The sequence below is a fragment of the Macadamia integrifolia genome, chromosome 1 (genome assembly GCF_013358625.1).
Source record: "Macadamia integrifolia cultivar HAES 741 chromosome 1, SCU_Mint_v3, whole genome shotgun sequence".
Taxonomy (NCBI): domain Eukaryota; kingdom Viridiplantae; phylum Streptophyta; class Magnoliopsida; order Proteales; family Proteaceae; genus Macadamia; species Macadamia integrifolia.
Genome location: NC_056557.1, coordinates 4,481,775 through 4,498,052, shown reverse-complemented (window position 1 = coordinate 4,498,052; position 16,278 = coordinate 4,481,775). Strand labels below are relative to the sequence as shown.

The 16,278-nt window shown below is 37.7% G+C and overlaps 3 protein-coding genes across 4 annotated transcripts; 2 read left to right on the top strand and 1 right to left on the bottom strand.

Moving 5' to 3' along the window:
• The first annotated feature begins 1,694 nt into the window (after positions 1–1,694).
• On the top strand, positions 1,695–5,503 carry LOC122080985. 2 transcript variants are annotated; one of them, XM_042647890.1, is made up of 5 exons: positions 1,695–2,204; positions 2,624–2,864; positions 3,434–3,551; positions 3,974–5,003; positions 5,092–5,503. In XM_042647890.1, exons 1-4 carry the CDS (start codon positions 1,957–1,959, stop codon positions 4,063–4,065), a joined length of 699 nt encoding a protein of 232 aa, XP_042503824.1. In that variant the 5' UTR covers positions 1,695–1,956; the 3' UTR covers positions 4,066–5,003; positions 5,092–5,503. The 2 variants fall into 2 exon arrangements, with proteins under 2 accessions (XP_042503824.1, XP_042503833.1); XM_042647899.1 differs by having other exon boundaries at positions 3,964–5,003.
• On the bottom strand, positions 4,637–8,185 carry LOC122080975 (palmitoyl-acyl carrier protein thioesterase, chloroplastic-like). Its single transcript, XM_042647880.1, has 6 exons — positions 7,604–8,185; positions 7,127–7,260; positions 6,182–6,295; positions 5,906–6,083; positions 5,649–5,717; positions 4,637–5,183 (listed from the first exon to the last, which is right to left on the bottom strand). Exons 1-6 carry the CDS (start codon positions 8,042–8,044, stop codon positions 4,938–4,940), a joined length of 1,182 nt encoding a protein of 393 aa, XP_042503814.1. The 5' UTR covers positions 8,045–8,185; the 3' UTR covers positions 4,637–4,937.
• A 3,916-nt stretch (positions 8,186–12,101) lies between these two features.
• Positions 12,102–13,019, top strand: LOC122084050. The gene has a single exon (XM_042652057.1). It carries the CDS (start codon positions 12,264–12,266, stop codon positions 12,795–12,797), a length of 534 nt encoding a protein of 177 aa, XP_042507991.1. The 5' UTR covers positions 12,102–12,263; the 3' UTR covers positions 12,798–13,019.
• The last annotated feature ends 3,259 nt before the right edge of the window (positions 13,020–16,278 follow it).

Sequence of the window (16,278 nt, the reverse complement as noted above, 5' to 3'; positions counted from 1 at the left end):
GAATGATTGAAGAGAGACTCGGAGGTTCGATTTTAGAGCGATATTGCTTTGGAGATCTGGGAAGCAAGGAGGAAGAAGAGACATTGAAATCGAAATGTTACTGCTTGGGAGTTGGGAGGGAGATCGCTCGATCGATCTCACGCTTCCTTCTCTTTGAGATTCTCGTTGAGCTGAGAATGCCTGCAGACATCGCGAGAATCAGTATTGAAACAGGGAATGAGGAAAGTTAGATTAGGGTTTGTACTTATGTTCTTTGCACTACACCTTGGATTCTCTGCAGACATGTGAGGCAAATAATAAATCTCACAAGAGAATTTACTAAAAAAATCAAAGAGAGAACAGGAGGCGACAAAGAATAGGGAGAGAAAGCCCATAAAAATTGGAAAAAGATGCGTTAGTTGAGACGGACAGTAATCGAACTAGGAAATTTGTTGCAACGAAAAAGAGAGATTGAAAGAAATCCCAAGAAAATCAAGAGATTAGTTACCTGCTGCTGTGACGCAGCGTAATCTGAATCGTCAGACATATCGTGCAACTCCGTTTCATGCATAAATGGTAATTTTTGGTGGAAGGAAGTGATCGCTGAAGACAAAAGTGAGAGATGGAGCTCTAGTCTTCTAAGTCACGAAGGGATAGAGAGTGCGAAGAGGGGGAGGGAAAGAAACGTGAAGGGAATCTACAGATGTGAAACATCCCTTGCCCAAACGTCGGCAGGAAAACTCTGTTCATCCTCTCGAGCCACTTCAGGTGCCATGAAAACAGGGGTTCCGGCAATCGGCATCGCTGGAGCCTCTTCATCCTCCTCATCGATCCATCTCGTGCAACCCAAGTCAGCAATCTTGGCACCATCTCCTCCAATCAAAACATTCTGACCCTTAATATGACAATTCCTACCATGATCTCGAATAACGTTGGTCAGGGTACCACTGGAGATTTACTCCATGAAGAGATTGTACATCAATCAACCATTCTCATGTGTTACGCTCCACAGATTTCACGGCCACAACATCACCGGACCGGTGAGTTTTTGCGAGGGAAACAGTGGCGGCCGATGGTGGATTGAAGGAAGCTTGGAATTGGAATCGCAAGGAACAGAGTGGAAGAAACAGGGTGGATTTGAATATTTTAGGTACTTCATACTTAATAAGATAAGAGTATTTTGATATTTAAAATAAAATATAATAATTGATATCTATAAGATATATTTTTTAATGGTGACTGATGGTAAAGCTTCTAAATCTAATTTGATGGAACAGAAAAAATGTATAAAGTGTTTTTATAATAGTGACATTCTGTATGAAGTGGCGTCGCAAATTACTAAATAAAATTTATTTTTATACCATTTTACATTAAACGGTTGAAACATAAATTTTTGTTTCTAGAAATAGAAACGGAATTGAAGGTATTTGATAAGTCATGTTTTTAGAAGTCGATAGTAACCAATGAAAAAAAGACCACAAGTCGTTTTTAGAAATGGTGAAACAAGTTTATCTGGATCGTTTCTTGAACCATAAATAAGTAAAAATTTCTATTTCTATTTTTATTTCTAAAAATAAATAAAACAAAACAGTTTTTACTCCATTTTGTTGTTTCTGAAAACAAAAACGGTAGAAACTCGTTTTTTGGAACGTTATCAAACGTGCCAACGAATGCCACCAATTTCCAACCGTTATAAATTTCAAAACATTAAAGCCATACGTTAGAAAAGAACGGCCAGCGCTAGCCCCATTGAACATATTAACAATATAGATTTTGCCACGGGTACTACGATTTCCCACCTCGGTGATCTATCCGTCAACCCTAACGCGCTACTTGCAGAGGCTCCATACCAAGGGAGTTCTTTGGAAACAACCGGACACTCATTCATCCCCTGAAATTTCCATCATTTTCCGCCTATCCCATGGAGGAGACGTTGAAGCCGACGGAAACTGGCTTTTCACGGCGTCCCGGAAGGCAATGGGATTAGCCGTCGATGCCAGAGAGCTCAGACGTCGAACCGTCAGAAGGTTCCTGGATGATCTCGGATCTGACGGCACTTCGCAAAGGGATTCAATTGATGTTACCATTAAGCATCTCTATTCTCCCGATTTGAAATCTGGCTGGGGGATACATGTTGTACAGGAGCTCAAATTGTTGGCCAAGAAGGAAGATCGAGTGGGACTTGATGTACCGATCAACGAGCTTGTTGATCTTGGAATGCAGAGGTAATTTCTTCGGGTTTCCCATTCTTTGGGTTATAGATTATTTAAAGTTTAAATGCGTCTTATGGAGTCTCTTAGATGTATTTATTGAGTGTCCATTATCATGTTTCTTTGGACCCTATATTTAGGTTACCGTAACGACTCTTTCTTTTCCTTCCACTTACGCCATTATTTTGTGTGCTCTTTGCTGGGCTTGGAAATTTATGAAACTTCCAATATTTTAAAAGAAAATCCCCCCGCCATTTTCTAAATTCCCTGCTATATAGTAAAAGATAATTATAATGGTCTTTTCTTTTTTCATGTTTGTTTGTTTTTTTTTGGGGTGTAGATTGTTCATGTCCATAGTTTATATGTGTTACTCATCCTATCTAGGCATTCTGGTTTAGTTATTTGTTTCCTTGTTTGCAAATTTATGATTGTAGGGAAATAGCTGCGGAGTCTGTATATAAAGAGAGATGCATTGCAGTGGATGATGCCCCTAGTTGGGCCAAATACATGTCTGTCTCTGGTACTCCTGATGATGAATTTGATATCGTCACATTGCAATACACTGAGGAGGGGTTGTTAACTGTAGATGAGAACAGAGAAGGACGTGAAGCTGCTTTTGGAGATGACATTGCAATAGAGAGTTTAGCAACCCAGTTCAAGAGGGAGATTTATGTGGTAAGATGTTCCAATCATTCCAACTCTTCTTTTTATTCTTCTTCCGCCTTATCTTTGTATAATAGTATACATCAAGAATATTTTATATTGAAATTCTCTTTTATTTAGACAGATGATGATGCTTATGCTTGTTCTATGAGCATTGTTCCATTGTTCCCTTTTATTTGAATGTCTCCTGACCAACATGTATCTCCCAATAAGCTTCAAAAGGTTGATTACGTTTTCATGTTTGCATGGTGTGGTTATTAATCTATAAACAATGGATGGTTCAATTGGAAGTGTCTAGCCTGTGGTGTCACTTTCAGGTGCAGGATTGGAATCACAAACAATTCGTATAATCTCAACCTTGCATAGGAATGATTCCCTTCAGGCACCAAGACAAAAATTTTAAACAGATCATTCGAGGCAGTCTCAATGAATATGGAAAGACTAGCATGCTTTGCTGAAGTTAATATTACTAGGCAATTTTGTTTGTTCTTTGAGCAATCTTGAGTTCAACTTTATTGCTGTTTGGAAGGCAGAAACATAAATATACTAGACATTCTTAACACCCCCTCCAATTTTAACAGGTACAAGCCCATGGATCAGATGGAATGGTTGACAAAGAAAATTGTGTTTTCTTCCTTCCTCATCACCCGAGGGATCAAATTTGTGATCCTCCATTTTTCCTTTTCATGAAAGGGACAGGTAAATAGCTATCTATCATCATACAGATTCTTGCAGTTTATTGTTCTATGTTCACTGTCCCAACCCAGTTTTTTAGAAATGGACTGCACATTGGACTGCTCATGCAAAGAGATCAGTGGTCAATTGTCCTTAAAAACACTGGTTTCAACTATGGTACCTATATAATTGTTTCTTGCATGGAAACACCACTCACACTTGTTATTTTCATGAAATATGGTTGCAAAGTTGTAATCTTGAGTCCAGTCCGACTTGACAAAGAAACAAAAGGAAAAAAGATAAATTATTGTTCTTTGTATTTGCTTGGTAAATTATTGTTGTTGACTTTTACTTGGGTTAGTTTTTATTTTCTGACTGTAACTACTTGTGCAAAATTCACTGGTATTTTTCAAGTCGATTTCTTAAATCTCTCCAGCATCGTACAGGTTGGTGTGGCGCTGGAGCTGATCACTATGAACCTTTGATAGCCCTTCCAGTCCCATGTATATCCCCAGAGAAGGCTGCTGTTGTACTTTGAGGAAGCCTGCCATCTTGGAGTTCTGTTAGTTAAGGTTATGTAGAGCGGTGTTTTCTTTCTCCATTTTTGTTTCTGATGTTCTCTCTTCGCCTCCCGCCAACCCTGTGGGAACATTTGGCCTGCAAGTGAGTCTTCATCTGTTCATCATTCTTTCCTCAGATGCAAGGGAGTTTCCACTGCATTCTTTTCCATTTTGACAAAATTTCTGTCAATTATTGACTCTGACCTGCAGGTCTATGTGCCTGCGCTTGAGACCCCTTGTACTGTTACATTCCTAGTTGTTTTGCTGGTCTCTGTTGTTTGTTGAGTTTCTTGAGGTTTTAGAGCTGAGCTCATACCTGTACCGCATTTTTGGAGCATTCTGGATTACCCTGTTTTTGTGAGGGAAATGTATTTTGCTTCTTGTTAATTTTATGAAATGAGAGAAGTGTATTTTTCTATTAGCTAATTATAAACTGGCTTATTTCCCCCCCCCCCCCCCAAAAAAAAAAAAAGAAAAAGAAAAATTTGTTTTACTATTTGACTTTGAGAACGAACCTTCAATTGGTCAGTCTCTGCAGTGAACAATATCTGAAACAGTGATGAAATAGGTCTTTTTCTTCTGTTACAAAAGTAGGGGGATACAGTTGGTTGGGGACTAGATGTGGAATGGGAGTCTCAAACCCGAGACCTCCTGGGCACAAGTGCTCTAACTGCTCTATGCGCCAACCAACTGCAGTAAGCAGCTGACCACAGTGATGAAATAGGTTATCATGCCTATAACTTCCCAACTTCAAACGAATGAATGATTAGTGATGATTCACAAATCCTGTGGGAAATTATGAAGAAAAAAACATAAAGAGGATAGAAAATTTTCATTATGTGGTGGCAGGTCACTTGGATTGCCATTCTGCTCTTGCCCGAACTATTTCTGCCGTATCTTCTTGCATGCGTAGAAGGTGAGTACTTTCCAAAAAATCTCTTCCGAATGTACTTGTATTCTCAGGGTCGGAATCTTCAGCTACACTTGCTTTCATTCTTGTCAAGGATTCGAGTAAATGCGACTGCCGACATTCGCGTCGGTACTCCAGAGTCATGCTTCTGAGATCATAATCTTCCAAGACATTCAATGGCACACTCTGCAAATAAAGGAGAAGGCAATGGCTGTTAATTTTCTTTACATCTTTCAAGTTGAGTCACTGGTCAAATTCTCATCTCACCACCATTCTTACTTTTGATTCGGGATTATTTGTATTAATATGGAGGAAAGAGATCCAACTTATTTTCTGTAGGTTCTGGTGAAATAGCTTCCTGAGAATGCAGGTCCAGATTGCTAGCTCAAACATTGGCTTTTTGAGGTGATGGGTGTTGAATGTTATTACTAACTTTTCGTACTTCTTGTTTTTTATGAATAATTACTATTGAAAATGATCCCATATGCCAATTTTTTAGGAAACAATTCGTGGATTTTCTTTCTTTTTTCATTTGAATCTGTACAAATGGTTGCTGAAAATAGAAGATTAGGTATTATTGCATCTTATCCGTCTAAGGAACTTTTTTTTTGGCGGTGGGGGGGGGGGTGAGGGTGTGGGTTTGGTTCATACCTCCATAATCCATCCAATGTATTTCACATTGTTTACATGCTGATTTGCATCCATATCACTCCATCTTGGCTGGATTGCATAGACACACAGAGAGAGACTGTTAATCAAGAATACTAGCTATCTTGATAGTCTGCGTCTAATCATCTACTAATCGGTTTTGCTTAAACACACATGAATGATGCTGTTCTTTCCTTGTCCCTGAAGGAAAAGTAAAAGGAAGGGAAAAAGAACCAAGGGTACTCAAAGTTCATACTTACAGCCAATCCTGATCTGATGCTCCCTGCAGTTTCATCAGTCAGTTTTCCAATTTGCTTGTTATCATTTGTGGCTACATCAGTTGCTTTCCTATCCAGGTAGAAGGGTTTCACCTCTTCTCTGACTTGTTCAGGGATCTTAGTCAGCTTTCTTGTTTCTCTGTTCATGGTTACCCATGTGCTGCATCGAACATAGATGAAGTGTTGAGTTCTGTGGGTTTTTTTTGTGGGGAAGGTTGTGGGGGAGGGGGGGAAAGGTTTTCGTTTGGTAATCTGTACCTTGTAGCTCTTGTTATGATCTGCTGAGTGCTGTAATCCCTTATTATCCAGTCCCTGCGCATCCCATTTTTCCCCAGTGCATCCACCCATGTATCAATCTCAACTACATCCCCCCTGTAACATAAATTTCTTCACATCAGTTTGTGAAGAAGTTGCACAGAAAAGACACAGATGAGGGATGAGAGGTACTGCTACAAACATAAATAGACTCTTCGATGCTCACTTCAAATATTTCACCCCTCTTTGGTGACACAGATGGGGTTTGCAAGGACTAAAAACTTGAAATAGAAAGTACAGGATCAGTCTCCATCAATTTTGCATCCCATATACCACACAGATTAGGTGTGGGACTTCATGCCAGAATCAGTGTTTGTCGAGATCGGCATTAGTCATAGTTGAATAAGCCGATTCTTCTGATTCCAGGAACATATTTTAAACCCTGATGGGTTGGTATGAAGAATTGAAGTCGATCCTATTCAAAACTTGGGTCTTGTTTAGAAGAGGGGCCAGTAGAAGTGATTATGCTTTTAGAATTTTCTACAAGTTTTGTAGGAGAGATAATCTGAAGCACTAGGAATGTCCCCTTTTCTTCCATTTTTTTCTTTTTGTTTTGTGTGGGGGGGGGGGGGGAAGGAGAGAGAGAGAGGGGGGGGGGTAAGGGATGTAAAATGGTAACGCTGAACTAATTAATGACAAATGAGTAAAGACTTAGGCTGCACTTTGTATGGATTCCTGGAATAGATTCTGGATTTAATAACGCATTCTGAAGTGAGAAAATAGAGAAAAACCAGGTTTTATAATGTGTTCTAGGACCAGATTCTAGTACGAGAATGCATATGAAAGACGACCTTAATTAGCCTGAGGAAGACATTACAAATGAACTACAACTTTAATTAGCTTGAGGAAGACGTTAGAATTGAACGGAGGGGTGATGGGAAGACTTACCAGCAACTGTATTTTTCAACTTGTATGTGTATGCGGGTGACAACCCATATGAGCTTCCTGAGACTCATCTCCTGTGTTGCCCCGAAACCGTCACCAGCCAGGCCTGAGCTCATTACATGATTCAGAGCTGTTTCCTGCATCCATTAATAAAATAAGAGAGGAAGAGGCCCGGGGACGGGAGAATCAGCCAACAACAAGATCAAAGCTAGGAAGAGATTTGAGATAGCAGGTTACAGTAGAAGAGGGCCGGGGGGGGGGGGGTTGGTGGGTGGAAGAACTCTGCAGAGCGGATTCTTTTCTAACATGAGCCATACCCAGTTTTGTTAAAAATAAAGTCCAATTAAAATTAGAACACAAAAAAAATGAGATTTTGCAATCTTTACCAAAATAATTGTATAACCAATTCTTTTTGGTAAGAATCCAAAAGAAAAAAGTAGTAGACAAGTATAATAGGGAAGTTATAAGGGAACAACAAACCTGGAGGAGATTCATAAGGGTCTCCATGGTGGCAGTCTTGTCTGGTCCAATCTCATAAGACCTGATAATGAAGGTCTGTCGATAGACAAACCGATCCTCCACGAACCTCCCAAGCTTGAATGCATGACTGGGCAAATCCATACCACCACCACCTCCCTTCCCCCACTCACTGCTACCATGTCTCTTCCCCACCTTAATCCCATTGACCCTTCTGTGGATCTGATCCACACTTTGATAACTGCTGCTGCTGGCTTTCACAGCCAACCACCCTCCTCCCACTTCTCTTTTTTTCAATGCAAAACCCTTCCATGCATGGAAGATACCCACTCTGTGAGCTCCTCCAGCCAAATCCACATTGATCTTCCTCTCTTGTTTCCCCAACCCCTCTGTTATAAGACTAAGATAAGGTCCCCTTTTGCTTGTTGCTGCCATTGTCATCATAGCTAAGCTCTAGATCAGTTCCTTTTTTTTTTTCTTCTTTTCTGAACTTCCAAACTAAAGGAGACAACTAATAAAGGTGTATCTGTTCTTATAGGGGTAATTAGGCTAATATTGGTTTGAACTTAGAAGATGGAGGGAAATCATATTGTATATGGTGGGTATACCAACTTAAACTAAGCAAGGAACCTCACATTTAAAACTTACGGTTGAAGAAGGTACTGGAGAAAAGGTTAGTTTTATTGCCTTTGAAATATGGAAAAAGAATAATTGAGACATGCAGGTCAACCACTTTTAATAGGTGAATCGGAGAGGAAAATGAAGATTCTAAACTTAACCCACACGCAAATAAGTGGTGATGCTTCCATGGTCTTTAGTCCTTACCCTTCAGGTCAGGGCCTTGGGGTCCTTTTTTATTTTTCTAATGGACATACACAAAACAATGAAAGGAAGAAGAAATGAGAGGTAAATATAGGTGTAGTTTCTAACCAACTATTATAAGATCAGGTTTCTTATCATTCCGTGATTAAGTTTGATAATTCCAATTGCATTAAGGTTTGAAAAAACCACAATTAATTATATTATAAACAAGGGTTATCCCATTAATGGTTTGAGATGGGGTCGGAGGGTTCAGTTGGCTGGAGAGGATCCAAATTCACCATCAAGAGACCAGGCCACCTACCTATATGTGTAGGCTCTGTCACATCTGCTGACATTAAGAGCGCGTGAAGAGGACATTTATGAAAACAAAAAAAACACATGCCATCATCTAACTGTATGTGTAGTGTATATGTACAAGCTTAGCCCTGTTGAAAGCAAAGGAGAGGTAGAATTAAATATAGTGGGAGATTCTAGACATGTGACTGTCAGAAGGTCAAGCCAAAACCTTAATGCAGGCCAGGCTTGGCCCTGTTTTATAATTAGGCCATTTGGTTCGTCTAATAAGAACTAACTTTTTCTGATAGGTATAAGTACCAAGAATTGTTGAAATCATGACCTAATAATTGTGAAGTGTTGGTCTTTACCAACTAAGATATCCCCTTTCGAGTTAATAACCAATGAAAATATCTATCATCTCTCCCTCTCATGTATAGATTCTTGGTCCCTTCTTCTCGTCTTAGATTTCTGATGTGAAACTAAAAATGAGTGCATTCTCTTAGTCCTTTCTCCGGCTTTCAAGCAAAAACAAATTATTTATCCCATTTTGAAAACTTAAGAGAAGGAATGGAGAATTTAATGTCTATAAATAAAACTAGACAATATCCCAAGTCACTTGCATTACTTCTTGTTTTCATGTTATTATTTATATTATAAAAAATATACATACAAAGACAGGTTGCGCTGAGTCAGGCTCAACCAAGGCCTATTTTGATGTTATGATTTATATTATAAAAAAAGGGAGGAGGTTAGGTATGCCATTGGCTTTTCTAGAGATAGCGATTCAATCAATGGGAGAGCTAGGATGGGAGGGGCATATGAGTTTTCCAATGAGAGGTGGAGAGAGATAGATGAAGATCTGGATATACCAATGACATATCCAGCATTTTCCCTATAAAAAAATGTATAAATATATATATATACACAAGGCCATGTTAGGCTGAATCAGGCTCAACCAAGGCCTCAGCCCAGGCTGACGGGCCTTGGCCCACCTTGTGGGCTGAAAGGCCCATCAGGCCTTGCCGGGCTCAGGATGGATTTCAGGTGGGTGTTGGCTTGTTGGGAACTTGCACCCCTTCTAACAGTACTTCACTAGTTCTTCAGAGTGGATAGATCCCTACTTATAATTTGGAGTTTGATGGATTACACATTAATTCATTAAAGCAGACGTGCTGACTGAGCTTAAGGTTACACATCTTTCTTCTTCTTTTTTTTTCTTTCACTCATAAAAAATGCATATATGGGACTGTCCAAATGACCTCATATTTAAAACATATAACCTTCTTTTGATTGCCATCGTCTTATTTTTAAAAGTTAATGCATGCAAGAGTTGTTACTATCACATTTGTTGTACTAAGAGGGCAAAAAATAAGATGACACATTATTTTTTTTTTTTTTGTTAGAAAGATGACACGTTATTTTATACCTCAAAAGGAGTATTGATAAGAAAATCCCTTCATAAATAATATCCCAAATAAATCTGAACTCAGTTTTAGATTCTGAAAATAGAAGAACTTACACTCATAATAGGGTAATTAAGAAAAATTAAAGATCAGATGGCCCATCTTTCTTTCCTTCTTTCTTTCTTTCTTTCTTCTTCTTCTTCTTCTTTTTTTTTTTTTTTTTTTTTTTTCCTCTCCGTCCTACACTACTTTTGCACACAAAGGGATTACATTTCAAGAGAAAGGAGAGGCAAGAGAAGGAGGTAGGGGGGAACACCTTTGTGTAAAGTGAGGGCAGTCGAATTGATCCCTTGACCCTGCAACTTGAAGGGGCACCAACCATTATTTCTACTAGTAACTGCCTTAATTTTTCAACCATTTTTCCAAAGTTACATTTTCTAATCAGATTTTAAAAACTAAAAACATATGCATTTGGGGTTGAAACTTGAAAGTGAATCAGGAAGCCTTGGAACTTATTTATCCACAAATTTTAAGATCAATCTAACACGTGAAAAGGGCTGCATAAGAAGATCAAACCCAACGGGTGGATCATGTAGAAAAGCATTTTTTATTAAAAATAAAGAAAGAAAGATTCCACACAAGAAGACTCATAGCACCCTCTTTCTTTATCTCTTTCCTCTTCACAAGAAATAACTTCACTACCTTCCTATATATAAATTGTTTTTTCCCACACCTCATTGGTGTGTTTATAGATACTGTTTGTTTAGAGAAACCTCTCTATGAAGAAAATAAAAAAATAAATAAAGCCACATCTCTCTTTCCCTACTTTTTGTTTTGAGTGCTAAAGTTCCCTACTTTTTGTTTTGCTTGCTCTTTAGCACTCAAAACACAAGTTTAACCATCAAATACCAATAATTTGAGCAGTTTGAGACTAAAATATCACTTGACTTTATCACCTTTTTTTTTCTTAGTTTCCTCCATTCACTAACAATTATTGTTTAGTGCATATAAGCGCGCTCTCTCTTCTTTTTTTTCTAAGATTCTCTCTCTCTCTCTCTCTCTCTCTCTCTCTCTCTCTCTGGAAAGGTTCCTTAAGGGGAAATCCAAAGAAGTCTTCTCTCTACCAAAAAGCAAATGGAAAGCAAAGTGGGAATTTGTTTAATCTATGCACACATGTAAATATGTAATTAGTGATGGATCAAGGTTACAACAACCTTCTCCAATATAATTTTTTGTTAAGAAATGAAAACTTATTAGTGAAGGAAGTGAGACCTAAGGAATCCATACTTTTTTTTTGTGTGCTTCATACAAACTTTATGGTGGTTCCTAGGCCTAAATGTAGTAAACTAATTGGTTAGTTATTAGGGTGAATTATTGATATTAAATACTATTCATAATTTATATAATTACGCTTCCACCAACTTCAATTGTGAGGGAAAGTTAAACAGAATATCAGATAGTGACCATCTACAACCATACTTTTCATCTTCTCTTTGCGTCGATAGAATTATTGAATAGTAAATGGATTTCAAGTGGTAACTTTACCTTTGCATATTGCAAAGGACTTAGTTCCTCTCAATCCATGGTAAAGAGAGAATCTCTTCATCCACTAGATCTGACCCTCTAATTAGACTTAAGTAAGGTATTTCGGACCTTCTTATTAGAATGGAATCTAATTGATTCCAATCGAAACTTGGACGCTGACCTATTAGGAACATATTTGAAACGAAATCAACTTGATCTGATTCAGATTCCAATTCCTTGTTTTAAAACCCTACTTAGGGATTGTAGGAGCCAATCAAAACCATCAACCAAGAATAATGAAAAGCAATACTAATGAACCCTCCCATGATCCCATCCCATGGCATTTCAAAGCAAAAAAGTCACCCTCCCATGCTGTAAAGAAAAAGATGTACCCACCAACAAAGCCGAAAGCTCCCTCTCCCTCCCCCCTATATAATGCTATCTTTGGCACTGCTCTATGTTCTGTCAGATGGGAATCCTCCCTGAGCTACCCTAAGTTTGCTCCTCCATACTTTTCCCCCATATTTGCCTCTTAACTCTTTAGGCCCTCCAGGAAGAATCCCTCTATAGTCTATAGTCTAAACGCACTAGAAACCCACCAAACCCCTGCATTAAACCCATCTCTATCTTCATTAGAAATGGATGATATAGAGATACAAAAACGTATAGCCATGATGAAGTACAAGAAAAACCAGTATTTTCTAAGCACCTTCATCCTCTACTCTCTGACTGCTTTCATTTTTACCCTTTTCTGCTCAAGCCCTCTATGGTTTCCTACTCTGTTCTCTTCCTCAAAGTCCTTCCTCTTCATCTCCATCCCCAAAATGAGGTCTTTCCTCTTCAATCCCAAGTGTTTGTTCATTGTCTGCAACATCATCATTGTCTTCCTTGTTGGAGAATCTAAGTTGATGGGCTCCTCCTCTTCCTCCTCATCTTCAGCTGATATCTATGATGAGTATATGAAGAGAAGCCAAACCCTTCAGAGGTTCTCTTCCCAGGAAGAGAAAATAGAAGAAAGGAAAGTGGAGATGCCTTTAAATGAAGAGATCTCCACACATAGGGTTCATGAAGATGGAGAAGAAGAAGAAGGAGACGATTTGAAAAAAAGGGCTGAGGATTTCATTGCAAGGGTGAACAGACAAAGGAGGCTTGAAGCTGAACAATTGATTTGATGTTGTTTAGTACTGTACATGAATATTGGAAGGAAAATTTTTAAAACCACTTCCTGCACCAAAACAAAAATGGAGAATGAAGAAAGAATCAAAAAGTAAATCTATAAATAAAAATGACTTGTAGAAACAAAAACCAACTTTCCATTCTCTGTTGTTATAAATACTTATTGATCAGTTCTGTAGATTCCATGAATATTGGAGAAACAAATTTTGTATTCTAGACATCAGTGATCAGCCAACCCCTAATTAATTCTCTGTTCTAGATACTATCATTATTGGGGAGAAAATTTAAGTTTTAAGATTGTGTTTGGTGTGCATTCTTGGAATAAATTCAAAGTTTAGAATGCATTTTGAAAACCAATTCTTCTTTATTTTCTCGCTTATAATGTGTTCTAGATCCAGAATCTATTCCTAAAATACATACTAAACATAGACTAAATTGTTCCCCACAAACGCATCTGAACCATTGATTTTGAATCATAATTTACCACCAGAATTAACAAGAGGCATCCAATTTTATAAATTAATTTTGAGCTTACAAATTATTTGTGACCAGGTAGAAATTTTCAGTTCAGCAAAGTGACTTAACACCTAAAGCAGATATGTATAATGTATTCGGTTCTAGGGGTCTCAAAAACCAAAAGTGAAACGGTTAGACCGGCTTTGGTTTGGGATAGTTTGAAACTGATCGAAAACCAGACCCCACTTCACTGACCAAATTAACTCACCAAAACTAAAAACTGGACCAAAATCGATTTAAAAAATGATACAAACCCAAAAATCAGGGAAATTTTTTTCTGTAATTGCTTATATATACATGAAATCCCCAACCAGACCAAGCCCAATATCAAACCAATAAAAGCATGATGACAAAAATTAAGATAAATCAAAACCAAACTGGAACCAAGATAGAAACTGATCCTTCCCTTATCAGGATGTCTTCAATTTGGCCCATTCCAGTCTGACCAGAATTGAAATGAACCAACAGTTTTTCACACCCCTACTCTACTCTATGGCTGTGTTTGATATGCATTCTAAATCATACATTCTGATTTCCAAGGTGATAAAAACAGAAAATTTAGTTATTTCATAATACATTATTGACTTAAAATGCATACCAAACGCTAAGGGTGTTAATCGGTTAGATTTTGGTGTATACAGTACGGTTTGATTCGGTTCACATTTATTTGACTGAAACCAAAACTGCACAATTTACTAAACGGTTGCGCTTTTTGAAAACGCAACTATTTAGCAAACGGTTTCAATTCCACGGCTTTTAAACAGTGTCGATTTTACTGTTTTAAATGATTTTGATCACTGTTTATTCCATACAGTTTCTAAATTGTTAGCAATCGGTGTGCTAATTTATAATTAAATAAGACATTGAACAAGCAAGGATTTAATTACATACTACATAATAGGAGTAAATTATTGAATAGACTGTGGGAAAGCCTCTATGGTCCTTAATTATTCTCTAAATTAAACCATTAAAACAAAAAAATATTTAATCGTTATACGGGTTAATCGGATAGGTTTTGACGATTTAAATGATTCAGTTTTCAAGATGCCAATTTGGTTTGAAACTAACGGTTAAAATCAACCCGACCCATTTAGCTAATCGATTTTAAACTTGAAACCAGAATCGAACTATTTTCTAAATGATTTTATAGTTTCGATGTAAATGGCTAAGTTTCAATTTCGATAAATGATTTCGATTTCAAGTTGACATCCTTACCAAACACAATCTATGTTTTTGTGAATGTGGGCTGTGGTCCATTAGTCAGTGGGCCGGGAATACCCGAAAGCGGGCTATGCACTTTAGGAAGTGGCGAAGTTTGTTAGGCATGTCCATGTCCCTTTCATTCTTTTTCTTTTATTATTATTTATAGAGAGAGAGAGAGAGAGAGAGAGAGAGAGAGAGAGAGAGAGAGAGAGAGAGAGTGTGTGTGTGGAGATACTTTAGAACGTTGCATCTTTTGGTTTAAAAATAAAAGAGAAGAGACGGATCCAACCATTGATAAGCTTCCCTTAACCACGAAGGAAACACAAACAATCTTCCATCCCAATAACTAACCTTCTTTTTTTTTACTCCCTAAACATTAGTGAAAGGAAAACTTTTGCTTTAATAATAGTATGTGCTCTTCTTCTTCATATCAAAAGGATGGTTTTTTTTCCCCTCCAAATTCCTGAGTAGAGTCTTTATAAAGATTCTTTTGTCATGCATGATTTTAATGTAATATAATATACTGTGTGTGTGTGTGAAATAAACACATGTTTAATTTTTATTTCATAAATTAATTGCTTAGAGGAAAAGCTCAGGCCTAGGCTTTGGGTTGGAGGGGAAGATCTCTCTACTAAGTTTTCATGGGTTAGTCTTTTATTTTGAAAAATAAAGTCTCTATTATACTTGGGACTACGATCATTGGAGGAATAATACCTAACTTTGATGATGATGCTTCATAATCTTTTCAATTATTCATTAAAGAGTTACGATCTTTGGGTCTTGAATTGAATCATTTTCTTGTATTTGAAAAGAATTTTCTATCTCTCTTCGATCCTTACAGACAAAATTTGTTTGGCCACCCAACCTGTCGACTCTCTACCAAGTCATTTATAAATAAAAAATAGAAATCATCGTGAGATGTTACCGATTTCAAGAATTAGCTCCTCTTTCCTAGACTTGCAACTCCTCTACCAACTGCATCAAACCCCTTAAAGTATTAGTGAACATATAATAACTATAAGATTGTGTTTTCCTACACCCATGGTCAAGGGAAATGGATGGGTTCAAATGATGTCCATAGGGTATAGGAGAACAATCCATGGTATTATCAGCCGTTCGTAAATAAAGGGTAGGTATTGATGGCAATTGATTTCCTCAACCCACAGTGAGGAAAACTCTTCATAAATACATGATGAAAGGTTTTGTGCAGCGACCACTTTAGCCATCAGATGGAGGAGACAATTACTCAATAAGCTCTGTATAACCATTTTCCCCCTATTAGACAAAGGGTCGAACTGTAGGGGTGTAAATTCTAAGCCTGCACTGATAGGCCCAATCGAGCCCGACAAGTTTATGCCCAGACCTGGACCGGCCCGTTTAATAAATGTGTCGGGCTTGATATGTTTATTAAACGGGTGTTCATGGTGCAAGTAGCTAGCCCGTCGAGCGCCCGATAGAACCGACACATTTATATGCCTAGCTTGAACCGACTCGTTATAACCCGACTTAGCCCGACCCCCTTTAACATACATAAAATTATTGTTTTACCATTACTAGTAAAAAAAATAAATTAAGCTTTCTTAACCTTTGCTTTGTAATAGGATTTGATTTAATTAAGTTTTATTTTGTAAGTTGTAAAGGTCATAATCTCTTCTTTTTCTTTGTAAGAATAACCATAATCTCATATCATTTCTCTTTTTTATTAAAGATTTGCCACTCATAGTTTTTGCCATTCAACCCACTTAAGAAAAGAATTTT